General features: G+C 40.1%; 1 protein-coding gene across 3 annotated transcripts in view; it reads right to left on the bottom strand.

The window, feature by feature from the left end:
• The window catches only part of SYN1 (synapsin I), a 55,895-nt gene that overhangs the window by 26,582 nt on the left and 12,931 nt on the right, over window positions 1-16,382 (bottom strand). For all 3 annotated transcript variants that reach the window (XM_030933555.1, XM_010366133.2, XM_030933556.1), the window contains exons 4-5: window positions 14,870-15,026; window positions 14,624-14,713 (exon numbers count right to left, since the gene is read on the bottom strand). In XM_030933555.1, the coding sequence (XP_030789415.1) occupies window positions 14,624-14,713; window positions 14,870-15,026 (247 nt within the window). The remainder of the gene's footprint in view (window positions 1-14,623; window positions 14,714-14,869; window positions 15,027-16,382) is intronic.

Genomic DNA, 16,382 nt, shown 5'->3' with positions numbered 1-16,382 from the left:
TGGTGGCTCACGCCTGTAATCCCAGCACTTTGGGAGACTGAGGCAGGTGGATCACCTGAGGTCAGGAGTTCGAGACCAGCCTGGCCAATATGGTGAAACTCCCTCTGTACTAAAAATACAAAAATTATCCAGGCGTGGTGGTGTGTGCCTGTATTCCCAGCTACTTGGGAGGCTGAGGCACAAGAATTGCTTGAACTTGGGATGTGGAGGTTGCACTGAGCTGAGATCACGCCATTGCACTCTAGCCTGGGTGACAAGAGTGAAACTCCAGCTCAAAAAAAAAAAAAAAAAAAAGACATTCTGGAGATAAAAAGCATAATAACTGAAATGAAAAATTCACTAGAGGGGATCAACAGTAGCTTTGAGCTGGCAGAGTAAAGAATCAGTGAATTTGAAGACAGGTCAAGTGAGACGATCCAATCTGAGGAAGAGAAAGAAGAAAAGTAAATGAAATGAACACCTAGAGGTCTGGGGAACACCATCAATCATATAAACACCCACATAATGGGAGTCCCAAAAGGAGAGGGGAAAGAGAGAAAAAAAAGGTGCAAGAAAGACTATTTGAAGGAATAATGTAGCTAAAAATCCCCCAGTTTGATTTAAAGCATTAATCTATGCATTCAAGAAGTGCAACGAACTCCAACTAAGAAATTCAAAGATATGGGCACTGAGACACATCATAAACTTATAAAAGCTAAAGACAGAGAGAATCTTGAAAGTAAGAGAGAAGTAACTCATCATATACAAGGAATCCTCAATAGGATTAGCAGCTAATTTCTCATTAGAAATCTTGAAGTCAGAAGGCAGTAGGACAACATATTCAAAGTACTGAAAGAAAAAGACTGCCAAACAAGAATTCTACATCCAGCAAAATTATCTTTCAAAAATGAAGGAGAAATTAAGACATTCACAGATAAACTGAGATAATTCATCACTAGCACACTTCTACAAGAAATGCTAAAGGGAGTCCTTCAGGGTGAAATAAAATTATACTAGCTAGTATTGTAAATCTACATATAGAAATAAATAGCACCTGTAAAGTTAACTACATAGGTAAATATAAAAGACAGTATAAATGCATTTTTTTGCATGTAACACTTTTTTTCCTCCTATCTGATTTAAAAGACAACTGCATAAAGCAATAACTATAACTATGTTCATGGGCACACAATGTGTAAAGACGTAATTTGTTTGACAATGATAGCACAAAGGAGGGATGAAGGAATAAAGTTAGATAGAGGCAATTTCTTTGTATTACTGAGCTTAATTTGGTATTAATTCTAACTGGAGAAATATAAATAATATGTTAATTGTAATTCCCAGGGAAACGACTAAGCAGAAAAAAAAAAAAAAAAAAAAACAAACAAAAAAAAACAGGCTAAGTGTAGTGGCTCATGCCTATAGTCACAACACTTTGGGAGGCCAAGGTGGGTGGATAACGTAAGCTCAGGAGTTTGAGACCAGCATGGGCAACATGGCAAGATCCTGTCTCTACAAAAAATTTAAAAATTGACCAGGCACAGTGGCACACGCCTGTAATCCCAGCACTTTGGGAGGCCAAGGCGGGCGGATCACAAGGTCAGGAGTTTGAGACCAGCCTGGCCAACATGGTGAAACCCCGCCTCTACTAAAAATACAAAAACATTAGCTGGGCATGGTGGCAGGCATATAGTCCCAGCTACTCAGGAGGCTGAGGCAAGAGAACTGCTTGAACCTGGGAGGTGGCGGTTGCAGTGAGCCGAGATTGCGCCACTGTAATGCAGCCTGGGTGACAGAGTGAGACTCTGTCTCAAAATAAATAAATAAATAAATAAATAGATAAATAAATAAATAAATAAAATAAAATAAAAATAAATACATAAATTAATTGATTAAAAATTAGCTGGGCATGGTGGCATGTGCCTGTGGTCCCAGCTACTCAGGAGGCTGAGGCAGGAGGGTAGCTTGAGCCCAGGAGGCTGAGGCTGTAATGAGCCATGTTCCTACCATGGCACTCTGGCCTGGGTGACAGAGCAAGACCCTGTCTCAAAAAAACATACAAAAATTTTTTAAATTAAAAACAAAATAAAAGACATAGGGAAGAAACAACAGAAAAATAAAAAATGGTACACTAGAAAATATCTGTTTAACATAAAAGAAGCATTACCAGAAGAATACAGGAATAAAAAATAAGATATAGAAAACAAATAGCAAAATTGCAAACATAAACTCTACCTTATCAGTAATTACAATAACATAAGTTAATTAAACACTGCAATTAACCCTTTTCCCGTTTAGGAAAAAAAAAAAAAAACGTGCAGCTTGATGCCTGTGCTCACTTGATTTTATATAAACATGCTCTTTGAGGCTGAAGCAAAGCTAACTGATTTTCAGTGTCAAAACAAAATATGAAAACTCTTCTTGGAGTTATTTCTAAGCAGAACTAACATCAGAATCATCTGAATCATCAGAATCATCTATTTTGGAAAAATCAGATTCATCAAATGAATCTTCAGCCAACAACTGTTCAAGAATGATGTTAACATCATTTGCAGGAATTTCAGCATTTTCAGCGATTGAGAATTATTGTATTTTGTAAATGGAAATACCATTCCTACAAACAGAATGCTAGAAATAGAATGATGCCTTTTGTTTCCAAAGTCAATATACTAGAGTGATGTGAAAATAATAATAAAAACGAGATAGTTTGTGGCAAAGTTATCTCGGGGTAAACACTGCAGCCACAAGTGCCATCAGAGAGTATTCTTAGGGCAAATGGTAAAGGGTTAATAGGCACAGTGGATGAAAAACATGACTTAATTATATGCTGTCTATAAGAGGCACATTTTAGATTCAAAGACCCAAATAAGTTGAAAGTAAATGGATGGAAAAAGATTTACCATGCAAGCAGTAGACAAAAGAGAGCTGGAATAGCTATACTAATATGAGGTAAAATAGAATTTAAAACAGCAATTGTTACTTGAGATAAAAACATTTTATAATCATAAAAGAGTCAATCCATCAAGAAGATTTAACAATAATAAACATATATGCACCTAACAACACAGCACAAAATATATAAAATAAAAACAGGCAGAATTGGAGACAGAAATAGACAATTCAACAATTATAGCTGGAGACTTCAATACCCCACTTAAAGAAATGGATAAAACAACTAGACAGGGATCCAACAAAGAAGTTTATTTTATTTATTTATTTATTTATTTTTGGGGATGTGGTCTCACTCTGTCACCCAGGCTGGAGTGCAGCAGTGCAATCTCAGCTCACTGCAACCTCCACTTTCTGGGCTCAAGTGATCCTCCCACCTCAGCCTCCTGAGTAGCTGGGACTACAGGCGTGTGCCACCATGTGGCTTTTGGTGTGTGCGTGTGTATTTTTTGTAGAGATGGGGTTTTGCCATGTAGCCCAGGATGGTCTTGAACTCTTGCACTCAAGCAATCCACCCGCCTCAGACTCCCAAGGTGCTGGAATTACAGGCATGAGCTACTGTGCCCAGCCAATAAGGAAGATTTGAAAAATGCTATAAACCAGGCCGGGCGTGGTGGCTCAAGCCTGTAATCCCAGCACTTTGGGAGGCCAAGACGGGCGGATCACGAGGTCAGGAGATCGAGACCATCCTGGCTAACACGGTGAAACCCCGTCTCTACTAAAAAATACAAAAAAACTAGCTGGGCGAGGTGGCGGGCACCTGTAGTCCCAGATACTTGGGAGGCTGAGGCAGGAGAATGGCATAAGCCCAGGAGGCAGAGCTTGCAGTGAGCTGAGATCCGGCCACTGCACTCCAGCCTGGGCGACAGAGCCAGACTCCGTCTCAAAAAAAAAAAAGAAAAATGCTATAAACCAATTAGACCTCATAGACATCTATAGAACACTTCACCCTACAATGGCAGAATACACATTCTTCTTCGGTGCACATGGAACATTCTTCAGGACAGACCATATGTTAAGTCAGAAAACAAATCTCAGCAAGTTGAAAAGGACTGAAATTATACAAAATATGTTCTTTGACCACAACAGAATGAAACTAGACATCAAAAACAGAAAAAATTAGAAAAATTTACAAATATGTGGAAAGTAACACACTCCTAAATAACCAATAGGTCAAATAAAAAATCACAAGGGAAATTAGAAGATACTTTGAGATGAATGAAAATGAACACACAACATATCAAAATGTAAGGGATGCAGTTAAAGTGGTGCTTAAAGGAGAATTCATAGTTGTAACTGCCTATATCTAAAAAGAACAAAGGTATCAAAATCAATAACCTAATCTTCCAATTTTTTTTTCTAGGAAATTAGAAAGAAAAGAGCAGACTAAGTCCAAAGCAAGCACAAGGAAAAAAATAATAAGAGTGGAAATAAATAACATAAAGAATTTTAGGGGCGGAGCAAGATGGCCGAATAGGAACAGCTCCAGTCTCCAACTCCCAGCGCGAGCGACACAGAAGACCGGTGATTTCTGCATTTTCAACTGAGGTACTGGGGTCATCTCACTAGGGAGTGCCGGACAATCGGTGCTGGTCAGCTGCTGCAGCCTGACCAGCGAGAGCTGAAGCAGGGCGAGGCATCGCCTCACCTGGAAGCGCAAGGGGGAAGGGGATCCGTTTTCCTAGCCAGGGGAACTGAGACACACAACACCTGGAAAATTGGGTAACTCCCACCCCAATACTGCGCTGTAAGCATACAGGCACACCAGGAGAATATATCCCACACCTGGCCGGGAGGGTCCCACGCCCACGAAGCCTCCCTCACTGCTAACACAGCAGTCTGCCGCGATCTATCCGCAAGGCAGCAGCGAGGCTGGGGGAGGGGCGCCCGCCATTGCTGAGGCTTAAGTAGGTAAACAAAGCCGCTGGGAAGCTCGAACTGGGTGGAGCTCACAGCAGCTCAAGGAAGCCTGCCTGTCTCTGTAGTCTCCACCTCTGGGGACAGCGCACAGCTGAAGACCAACAGGGGAAGTAGCGGGAGCCGGTGCAGACGCGAACGACTCTGTCTGACAGCTTTGGGGAGAGCCGTGGATCTCCCAACGTGGAGGTTGAGATCTGAGAACGGACAGACTGCCTGCTCAGGTGTGTCCCTGACCCCGGAGTAGCCTAGCTGGGAGAAATCCCCCACTAGGGGCAGTCTGACACCCCACACCTCACAGGGTGGAGTACACCCCTGAGAGGAAACTTCCAAAGGAAGAATCAGACAGGTACACTCGCTGTTCAGCAATATTCTATCTTCGGCAACCTCTGCTGCTGATACCCAGACAAACAGGGTCTGGAGTGGACCTCAAGCAATCTCCAACAGACCAACAGACAGTCCTTCTGACTGTCAGAAGGAAAACTATCAAACAGGAAGGACACCTATACCAAAACCCCATCAGTACGTCACCACCATCAAAGACCAGAGACAGATAAAACCACAAAGATGGGGAAGAAGCAGGGCAGAAAAGCTGGAAATTCAAAAAATAAGAGTGCATCTCCCCCTGCAAAGGAGCGCAGCCCATCGCCAGCAATGGATCAAAGCTGGTCGGAGAATGACTTGGACGAGAGGAGAGAAGAAGGCTTCAGTCCATCAAACTTCTCAGAGCTAAAGGAGGAATTACGTACCCAGCGCAAAGAAACTAAAAATCTTGAAAAAAGAGTGGAAGAATTGACAGCTAGACTAATTAATGCAGAGAAGATCATAAACGAAATGACAGAGATGAAAACCATGACACGAGAAATACATGACAAATGCACAAGCTTCAGTAACCGACTCGATCAACTGGAAGAAAGAGTATCAGCGATTGAAGATCAAATGAATGAAATGAAGCGAGAAGAGAAACCAAAAGAAAAAAGAAGAAAAAGAAATGAGCAAAGCCTGCAAGAAGTATGGGATTACGTAAAAAGACCAAATCTACGTCTGATTGGGGTGCCTGAAAGTGAGGGGGAAAATGGAACCAAGTTGGAAAACACTCTTCGGGAAATCATCCAGGAGAACTTCCCCAACCTAGTAGGGCAGGCCAACATTCAAATTCAGGAAATACAGAGAACACCACAAAGATACTCCTCCAGAAGAGCAACTCCAAGACACATAATTGCCAGATTCACCAAAGTGGAAATGAAGGAAAAAATCTTAAGGGCAGCCAGAGAGAAAGGTCGGGTTACCCACAAAGGGAAGCCCATCAGACTAACAGCAGATCTCTCGGCAGAAACTCTACAAGCCAGAAGAGAGTGGGGGCCAATATTCAACGTTCTTAAAGAAAAGAATTTTAAACCCAGAATTTCATATCCAGCCAAACTCAGTTTCATAAGTGAAGGAGAAATAAAATCCTTTACATATAAGCAAATGCTTAGAGATTTTGTCACCACCAGGCCTGCCTTACAAGAGACCCTGAAGGAAGCCCTAAACATGGAAAGGAACAACCGGTATCGCAAAAACATGCCAAAATGTAAAGACCATCGAGGCTAGGAAGAAACTGCATCAACTAACGAGCAAAATAACCAGTTAATATCATAATGGCAGGATCAAGTTCACACATAACAATATTAACCTTAAATGTTAATGGACTAAATGCTCCAATTAAAAGACACAGACTGGCAAACTGGATAAAGAGTCAAGACCCATCAGTCTGCTGTATTCAGGAGACCCATCTCACATGCAGAGACACGCATAGGCTCAAAATAAAGGGATGGAGGAAGATCTACCAAGCAAATGGAGAACAAAAAAAAAGCAGGGGTTGCAATCCTTGTCTCTGATAAAACAGACTTTAAACCATCAAAGACCAAAAGAGACAAAGACGGCCATTACATAATGGTAAAGGGATCAATTCAACAGGAAGAGCTAACTCTCCTAAATATATATGCACCCAATACAGGAGCACCCAGATTCATAAAGCAAGTCCTTAGAGACTTACAAAGAGACTTAGACTCCCATACAATAATAATGGGAGACTTCAACACTCCACTGTCAACATTAGACAGATCAACGAGACAGAAAGTTAACAAGGATATCCAGGAATTGAACTCATCTCTGCACCAAGCGGACCTAATAGACATCTATAGAACTCTCCACCCCAAATCAACAGAATATACATTCTTCTCAGCACCACATCACACTTATTCCAAAATTGACCACATAATTGGAAGTAAAGCACTCCTCAGCAAATGTACAAGAACAGAAATTATAACAAACTGTCTCTCAGACCACAGGGCAATCAAACTAGAACTCAGGACTAAGAAACTCAATCAAAACCGCTCAACTACATGGAAACTGAACAACCTGCTCCTGAATGACTACTGGGTACATAACGAAATGAAAGCAGAAATAAAGATGTTCTTTGAAACCAATGAGAACAAAGATACAACATACCAGAATCTCTGGGACACATTTAAAGCAGTGTGTAGAGGGAAATTTATAGCACTAAATGCCCACAAGAGAAAGCAGGAAAGATCTAAAATGGACACTCTAACATCACAATTAAAAGAACTAGAGAGGCAAGAGCAAACACATTCAAAAGCTAGCAGAAGGCAAGAAATAACTAAGATCAGAGCCGAACTGAAGGACATAGAGACACAAAAAACCCTCCAAAAAATCAATGAATCCAGGAGTTGGTTTTTTGAAAAGATCAACAAAATTGACAGACCGCTAGCAAGACTAATAAAGAAGAAAAGAGAGAGGAATCAAATAGATGCAATAAAAAATGATAAAGGGGATATCACCACTGACCCCACAGAAATACAAACTACCATCAGAGAATACTATAAACGCCTCTACGCAAATCAACTAGAAAATCTAGAAGAAATGGATAATTTCCTGGACACTTACACTTTCCCAAGGCTAAACCAGGAAGAAGTTGAATCCCTGAATAGACCAATAGCAGGCTCTGAAATTGAGGCAACAATTAATAGCCTACCCACCAAAAAAAGTCCAGGACCAGATGGATTCACAGCTGAATTCTACCAGAGGTACAAGGAGGAGCTGGTACCATTCCTTCTGAAACTATTCCAATCAATAGAAAAAGAGGGAATCCTCCCTAACTCATTTTATGAGGCCAACATCATCCTGATACCAAAGCCTGGCAGAGACACAACAAAAAAAGAGAATTTTCGACCAATATCCCTGATGAACATTGATGCAAAAATTCTCAATAAAATACTGGCAAACCGGATTCAGCAGCACATCAAAAAGCTTATCCACCATGATCAAGTGGGCTTCATCCCTGGGATGCAAGGCTGGTTCAACATTCGCAAATCAATAAACGTAATCCAGCATATAAACAGAACCAAAGACAAGAACCACATGATTGTCTCAATAGATGCAGAAAAGGCTTTTGACAAAATTCAACAGCCCTTCATGCTAAAAACGCTCAATAAATTCGGTATTGATGGAACGTACCTCAAAATAATAAGAGCTATTTATGACAAACCCACAGCTAATATCATACTGAATGGGCAAAAACTGGAAAAATTCCCTTTGAAAACTGGCACAAGACAGGGATGCCCTCTCTCACCACTCCTATTCAACATAGTGTTGGAAGTTCTGGCTAGGGCAATCAGGCAAGAGAAAGAAATCAAGGGTATCCAGTTAGGAAAAGAAGAAGTCAAATTGTCCCTGTTTGCAGATGACATGATTGTATATTTAGAAAACCCCATCGTCTCAGCCCAAAAGCTCCTTAAGCTGATAAGCAACTTCAGCAAAGTCTCAGGATACAAAATTAATGTGCAAAAATCACAAACATTCTTATACACCAGTAACAGACAAGCAGAGAGCCAAATCAGGAATGAACTTCCATTCACAATTGCTTCAAAGAGAATAAAATACCTAGGAATCCAGCTTACAAGGGATGTAAAGGACCTCTTCAAGGAGAACTACAAACCACTGCTCAGTGAAATCAAAGAGGACACAAACAAATGGAAGAACATACCATGCTCATGGATAGGAAGAATCAATATCGTGAAAATGGCCATACTCCCCAAAGTTATTTATAGATTCAATGCCATCCCCATCAAGCTACCAATGAGTTTCTTCACAGAATTGGAAAAAAACTGCTTTAAAGTTCATATGGAACCAAAAAAGAGCCCGCATTGCCAGGACAATCCTAAGTCAAAAGGACAAAGCTGGAGGCGTCACGCTACCTGACTTCAAACTATACTACAAGGCTACAGTAACCAAAACAGCATGGTACTGGTACCAAAACAGAGATATAGACCAATGGAACAGAACAGAGTCCTCAGAAATAATACCGCACATCTACAGCCATCTGATCTTTGACAAACCTGAGAGAAACAAGAAATGGGGAAAGGATTCCCTATTTAATAAATGGTGCTGGGAAAATTGGCTAGCCATAAGTAGAAAGCTGAAACTGGATCCTTTCCTTACCCCTTATACGAAGATTAATTCAAGATGGATTAGAGACTTAAATGTTAGACCTAATACCATAAAAACCCTAGAAGAAAATCTAGGTAGTACCATTCAGGACATAGGCATGGGCAAGGACTTCATGTCTAAAACACCAAAAGCAACGGCAGCAAAAGCAAAAATTGACAAATGGGATCTAATTAAACTAAAGAGCTTTTGCACAGCAAAAGAAACTACCATCAGAGTGAACAGGCAACCTACAGAATGGGAGAAAATTTTTGCAACCTACTCATCTGACAAAGGGCTAATATCCAGAATCTACAAAGAACTCAAACAAATATACGAGAAAAAAACAAACAACCCCATCAAAAAGTGGGCAAAGGATATGAACAGACATTTCTCAAAAGAAGATATTCATACAGCCAACAGACACATGAAAAAATGCTCATCGTCACTCGCCATCAGAGAAATGCAAATCAAAACCACAATGAGATACCATCTCACACCAGTTAGAATGGCAATCATTAAGAAGTCAGGAAACAACAGGTGTTGGAGAGGATGTGGAGAAATAGGAACACTTTTACACTGTTGGTGGGATTGTAAACTAGTTCAACCATTATGGAAAACAGTATGGCAATTCCTCAAGGATCTAGAACTAGATGTACCATATGACCCAGCCATCCCACTACTGGGTATATACCCAAAGGATTATAAATTATTCTACTACAAAGACACATGTACACGTATGTTTATTGCGGCACTATTCACAATAGCAAAGACTTGGAATCAACCCAAATGTCCATCTGTGACAGACTGGATTAAGAAAATGTGGCACATATACACCATGGAATATTATGCAGCCATAAAAAAGGATGAGTTTGCGTCCTTTGTAGGGACATGGATGCAGCTGGAAACCATCATTCTTAGCAAACTAGCACAAGAACAGAAAACCAAACACCGCATGTTCTCACTCATAGGTGGGAACTGAACAATGAGATCACTTGGACTCGGGAAGGGGAACATCACGCACTGGGGCCTATCATGGGGAGGGGGGAGGGGGGAGGGGGGAAGGGGGAGGAGGGAGGAATTGCATTGGGGAGTTATACATGATATAAATGATGAATTGATGCGTGCTGACGAGTTGATGGGTGCAGCACACCAACATGGCATAAGTATACATATGTAACAAACCTGCACGTTATGCACATGTACCCTAGAACTTAAATAAAAAAAAAAAAAAAAGAAAAGATATAGATACATAAAGATATTGATACAGAAATAATGCTGCACATTCAAACATTCAATTTTGTGATGATTTGCCTGTAATTTTATGAAAATGTTATCAGAAAATAAAACAGTTTAAAAATAAAAAAAAAGAATTTTAAAAATAGAGAAACTGATAAAACAAAAATTTGGTTCTTTGAAAACATCAATAAAATTGACAAACCTTTAGACTAAGAAAAAAAAAAGGGCAGAAAACTCTAATTACTAAAATCAGGAATGAAAGAGTGGACATACTACTGTCCTTACAGAAATAAAAAGTATTATAAAAGAGTACTGTGAAAAATTATGTGCCAATAAGTTAGAAAACCTAGATGAAATGGACAAATTCCTAGAAAGACACAAAATACAAAAACTGACTTGGTAAGAAATGGAAAATCTGAATAGACCTATAACAAGTGAAGAGATTGATTTAGGAATAAGTAAAACTTCCTACAAAGACATACCCAGGACTAGATGTCTTAACTCGTGAATTCTACCAAACATTTAAAAAGAATTAATGCCGACCAGGCATGGTGGTTCACACCTGTAAACCTAGCACTTTGGTAGGCCAAAGCAGGAGGATCACTTGAGCCCAGGAGTTCAAGACCAGCCTGAGCAACACAGCAAGACCCTGTCTCAAAAAAAAATTAATGCCAATCTTTACAAAATCTTCCCAAAAATAGAAGAAGAAGGAACACTGTCCAACCCATTCTATGAGGCCAGTGTTATCCTGATACCAAAACCAGACAAAGACATCATAAGAAAACTACAGAGCAATGTCTCTTATGAATATAGATACAATAATCCCTAACAAAATAATCACAAACTGAATCCCACAACATACAAAAAGTATTTATACCAAGGCCAAGTGAGATTTAGCCTAGGAATGCAAATGTCTACACCTAGACACATCATAAACAAACTTATGAACCTATCAACTTGCATGAAAATCAATTAATGTACTATATACCATATTCTTAGAATAAAGGACAAAATTCACACAATCATGTCAATAAACACAGAAGAACCATTTGACAATGTCCAACATCCTTTCACGACAAAAATACTCAACCAACTAAGAATAGAAGGAGAAATTTGTCAACACTTAGGTAGCAGTTAATATATGCCAGATGCATTGTTCTAGACACCTTACATTTACTAAGTAATTTCATTCTCACACCAACTATATGAGGCGGGAACTATTATTACCTACATTTTGCAGATGAATAAACTGAGGTACAGGGTGTTTAAGTAACTTTTCCTGTGTGAAGCAGCTAATAAGTTGTGGAGGTAAGATTCTCATACAGAAATTCTGGCTACAGAGTCCATGCTCTTAATCACATTCTGCTGTAATGTCTCTCAAAGAATGTAGAATAATAATAATGATAAACAATTGGGTTTCCTTAAAACTAATGATTTAGGCCGGGCATGGTGGCTCATGCCTGTAATCCCAGCACTTTGGGATGCCGAGGCGGGCAGACTGAGACCATGCTGGCCAACATGGTGAAACCCCGTTTCTACTAAAAATACAAAAATTAACTGGGCGTGGTGGCGCACGCCTGTAGTCCTGGGAGGCTACTCGGGAGGCTGAGGCAGGAGAATCGCCTGAACCTGGGAGGCAGAGGCTGCAGTGAGCCGAGATCATGCCACTGCACTCCAGCCTGGCGACAGAGTGAGACTCCTCCTCAAAAAACAAAAACAAAAACAAAAACTGATGATTCAATCTTTATCTGTAAGTAAACTTAACTTACAACACTGTTGATGTATATCAGTGACCATAATTTGTAATACTGGTAAGAATTGCTAATATTAGTAGCAATGTTTATTTAATCAAGTTGATAATGTTGGGTCAATATTGATATTTAATTATAATTTTAGTCATAAAATTGGTGATCATTTATATGAGCAAACATAATTTGTAATATTGGTAAAAATTGACAAAATTACTTATACAATTTGATTGCATTAGTAACAATTATTTAATTTCTATTTGTAACTATAATTTGATTCATAACTGTGGTACTCATAATTTATATTAGTAATCAAAATTTTAATATTAGTGTTTTTTTATAATAGCAGTTAGAATGTTAACCATATTAGTAATGATTTCTATTAGGAACTACAAGATAATTCAAAACAGAGGTACTCATGGGTTATATTAGTAATCTTAATTTGTAACACTGGTAATAGTTATATCTGTAACAATTTTTACACTGTTTGTACTAATGGTTTAATTTTATTTACTTATTTATTTAATGTTTTGAGACAGGGTCTCACTCTGTTGCCCAGGCTGGGGTGCAGTGGTGCTCTCATGGCTCATTGCAGCCTCAACCTCCAGGGCTCAAGCAATCTTCCCATCTCAGCCTCCCAAGTAGCTGGGACTACAGGTGCATATCACCACGCCAGGCTGATTTTTAAATTTTTTTGTGGAAATGGGGTCTCACTACATTGCTCAGGCTGGTGTCAAACTCCTGGGCTCAAGAGATCCTCCCACTTTGGGTTTAAATTTTTTAAAAATAATTATAATAGTTTACAACATAGGTACTAATCATTTATACTAATAGACTTAATTTGTAACACCATAATGCACTATAATATTAATTGTTATATTTGATGATATTAGCAATGATAATTCACTTTCTATTATTCAAATGTTCAGCATATTTTATTCTGGCATATTGTAGCCCAATGACCCAACTGTGGTAGTCTCCACTGCGTGTGCCATGCTTATATAATTCAAAACAGGTGCTTATAATTTATATTAGAGCACAATTTGTAATATCAATAATCATTTGTAATAACAGCAATAATCTTCGATGCTATTAATAATGATTATCCAATTTCTGCTAGAAACTACAATTTAATTCATAACATAGGTACTCGTAATTTACAACAGTAAAAATAATTTATAGTATTAGTGATAATTTGTAATATTAGTGATTTTATATATATATATATATATATATATTTTTTTTTTTTTGAGATGGAGTTTTGCTCTTGTTGCCCAAGCTGGAGTGTAATGGTGCGATATTGGCTCACCGCAACCTCTGCCTCCCGGGTTCCAGCGATTCCCCTGCCTCAACTTCCCAAGTAGCTGGGATTACAGGCATGCACCACCACGCCTGGCTAATTTTGTATTTTTTAGTAGAGACAGGGTTTCTCCATGTTGGTCAGGCTGGTCTCAAACTCCCGACCTCAGGCGGTCCGCCCGCTTCGGCCTCCCAAAGTGTTGGGATTACAGGTGTGAGCCACCGTGCCAGGCCAGTGATTATATTTTATAATAGTAACCAAAAGTTCAATTTCTATTAATTAGTTTATTTATTTATTGAGACGAAGTGTCACTCTGTTGCCTAAGCTGGAGTACAGTGGTGTGATCTCGGCTCACTGCAACCTCCAACTCCTGGGTTCAAGTGATTCTCCTGCCTCAGCCTCCCGAGTACTTGGGACTACAGGCATGCACCATCATGCCCGGCTAATTTTTGTATTTTTAGTAGAGACGGGGTTTCACTATGTTAACCAGGCTGGTCTTGAACTCCTGACCTTGTGATCTGCTCACCTTAGCCTCTCAAAGTGCTGGGATTACAGGCATAAGCCACCGTGCCTTGTCAACAATTTAATTTATAACATTACTATTGATAAATGTTATTGGCAATCCTAATTTGAATATAGGTAAAATTTCTATCAGAAGGAATATTTGATAATGTTAGTAATAATGACCTGATTTCTATATGTAATATATTCTGATTCATTACATTAATTCTATCAATTCACATTAGAAATCGGTTTTTAATACTGGCAAAAATAGATAACATGAGTAACAGGATCTGATAAATATTGGAATGTATTATGATTTAGTTTTCCTTGTAAGCATAAGGAAACTCATGGTAGACCCTATCGCAAAGCAACTTCATGACTCCACGTGCACACAGCAGCCACACTCTTGATATCACACTGCTGATAATTACCAATATTTAATATTATTGCAGTAGTTATGACTCTTCCCTCCTGCCCACTCTATTTTCCCCAAACTCACCATTTCTTTGTGATTAGGGTAGAAGGTCTGATCAATTAGAGGGAATTCTTCTGTCCCCAGTTTCTTATGCAGTCGAACCATCTGGGCAAACTATGAGAACCAGGAGAGCTGGGTCAGTGAGTCCTTCACCGGGAATCTGTAAGCTTCTGAACACCCTCACTTCCCCCAAATCGCAGAGTGGTTTTGAGTTCCCACATGCATGCATGAGCTATTCCCTCTGCCAGTGGCACCCTTCCTGTTACTTACCACCCAGGGCTTGTCACAGAAGTTGTAGACAGAATGCAAGGAGTTAACACTGGGGATTCCAGCATATTGCAGCCCAATGACCAAACTGCGGTAGTCTCCGTTGCGTGCCATGCTGAAGGCGTGCTGGCGGATCAGCACAAAATCCGGCTTCAGAGACCTAGTGTGGCGGGGGTTGGAGAGTTGAGAGTTCCCCCAGTAGCTCCCTATCACTCTCGAAACAAAGACCAAGTTTCTACATCTCCATAGCTCCCAGAAATTGCAAAGTGGTTTCTCACCTCTGCACACACGTGCAAGCTGTTCCCTCTGCCTAGTGCACCCTTTCTACCCTCTGCCCACCTGGTTATCCCCTTTAAGCCTCTCCTACCTGTTCCCTTCTCAGCAAGGTCAGCTTGCAGCTTACCCACACAGCTCTGACAACTTCCTGGTCACCATCTCTCAGACTGCAAGCTGTCTTCAGTGTTCTGCCCGGAATAAATTCTAACCTCAGGAGCTTTACCAAGGATGTTCTGTCTGTCTAAAGCACTTGCCCCTAGATACCTGCATGGATCACTCCTTCACCTCCATCAAATTTTTCCTCAAATGTGTCTCCTGCAACCAAGCCACCCTATCCCAACTGCAGACCCCACCATCATCCAACAATTGCTACATCTGCTTTAGTGCTAAATATTTTTTCTTTTTTCTTTCTTTCTTTTTAATTAATTAATTTATTTTTTTGAGATGGAGTGTTGCTCTGTTGTCCAGGCTGGAGCAATCATGCCTCACTGCAACCTCCGCCTCTCAGATTCAAGTGATTTCCCTGCCTCAGTCTCCCAAGTAGCTGGGATTACAGACACCTGCCACCACGCCCGGCTAATTTTTGTATTTTTAGTAGAAAAGGGTTTCACCATGTTGGCCAGGCTAGTCTTGAACTCCTGGGCTCAAACGATCCACCCACCTTGGCCTCCCAAAGTGCTGGGATTACAGGCGTGAGCCACCACATCTGGTCACTGCTATATTTTTTTCTTAGCACTTTTACATTTTCTTATTTATTTGTGTATCGTGTATATCTCACAGTAGAATGTAAGTTTCATAAGGCCCGGGTTCTTTTTTTTTTTTTTTTGGTCTTTCAGCATGTAGAATAGCTCCTGGCACACAGTAGACGTACAATAAATATTTGTTGAATATGAAGTCCTGAGAGCAGCACCTGGCATGTAGCAGATATCTAGCAAATGTTTATTTAATTAATAATTGAAGGCTGGGTGTGACGGCTCATGCCTGTAATCCCAGCATTTTGAGAGGCCAAAGCAGGTGGATTGTTTGAGCCCAGAAGTTTGAGACAAACCTGGGCAACATGGTGAGATCCCCATCTCTACAAAAAACATAAAAATTAGCCAGGCATGGTGGTGTGCACCTGTAGTCTCAGCTACTTGGGAGGCTGAGGTGGGAAGATCACTTGAGCCTGAGAAGTTGTAGCTGCAGTGAGCCATGATTGCGTCAGTGCACTCCAGCCTGGGAGACAGAGCAAGACCTTGTC

This window comes from Rhinopithecus roxellana, chromosome 7, assembly GCF_007565055.1.
Source record: "Rhinopithecus roxellana isolate Shanxi Qingling chromosome 7, ASM756505v1, whole genome shotgun sequence".
Taxonomy (NCBI): domain Eukaryota; kingdom Metazoa; phylum Chordata; class Mammalia; order Primates; family Cercopithecidae; genus Rhinopithecus; species Rhinopithecus roxellana.
The sequence above is the reverse complement of the archived record's forward strand: the minus strand, read 5'-3'. Positions and strand labels throughout refer to the sequence as shown.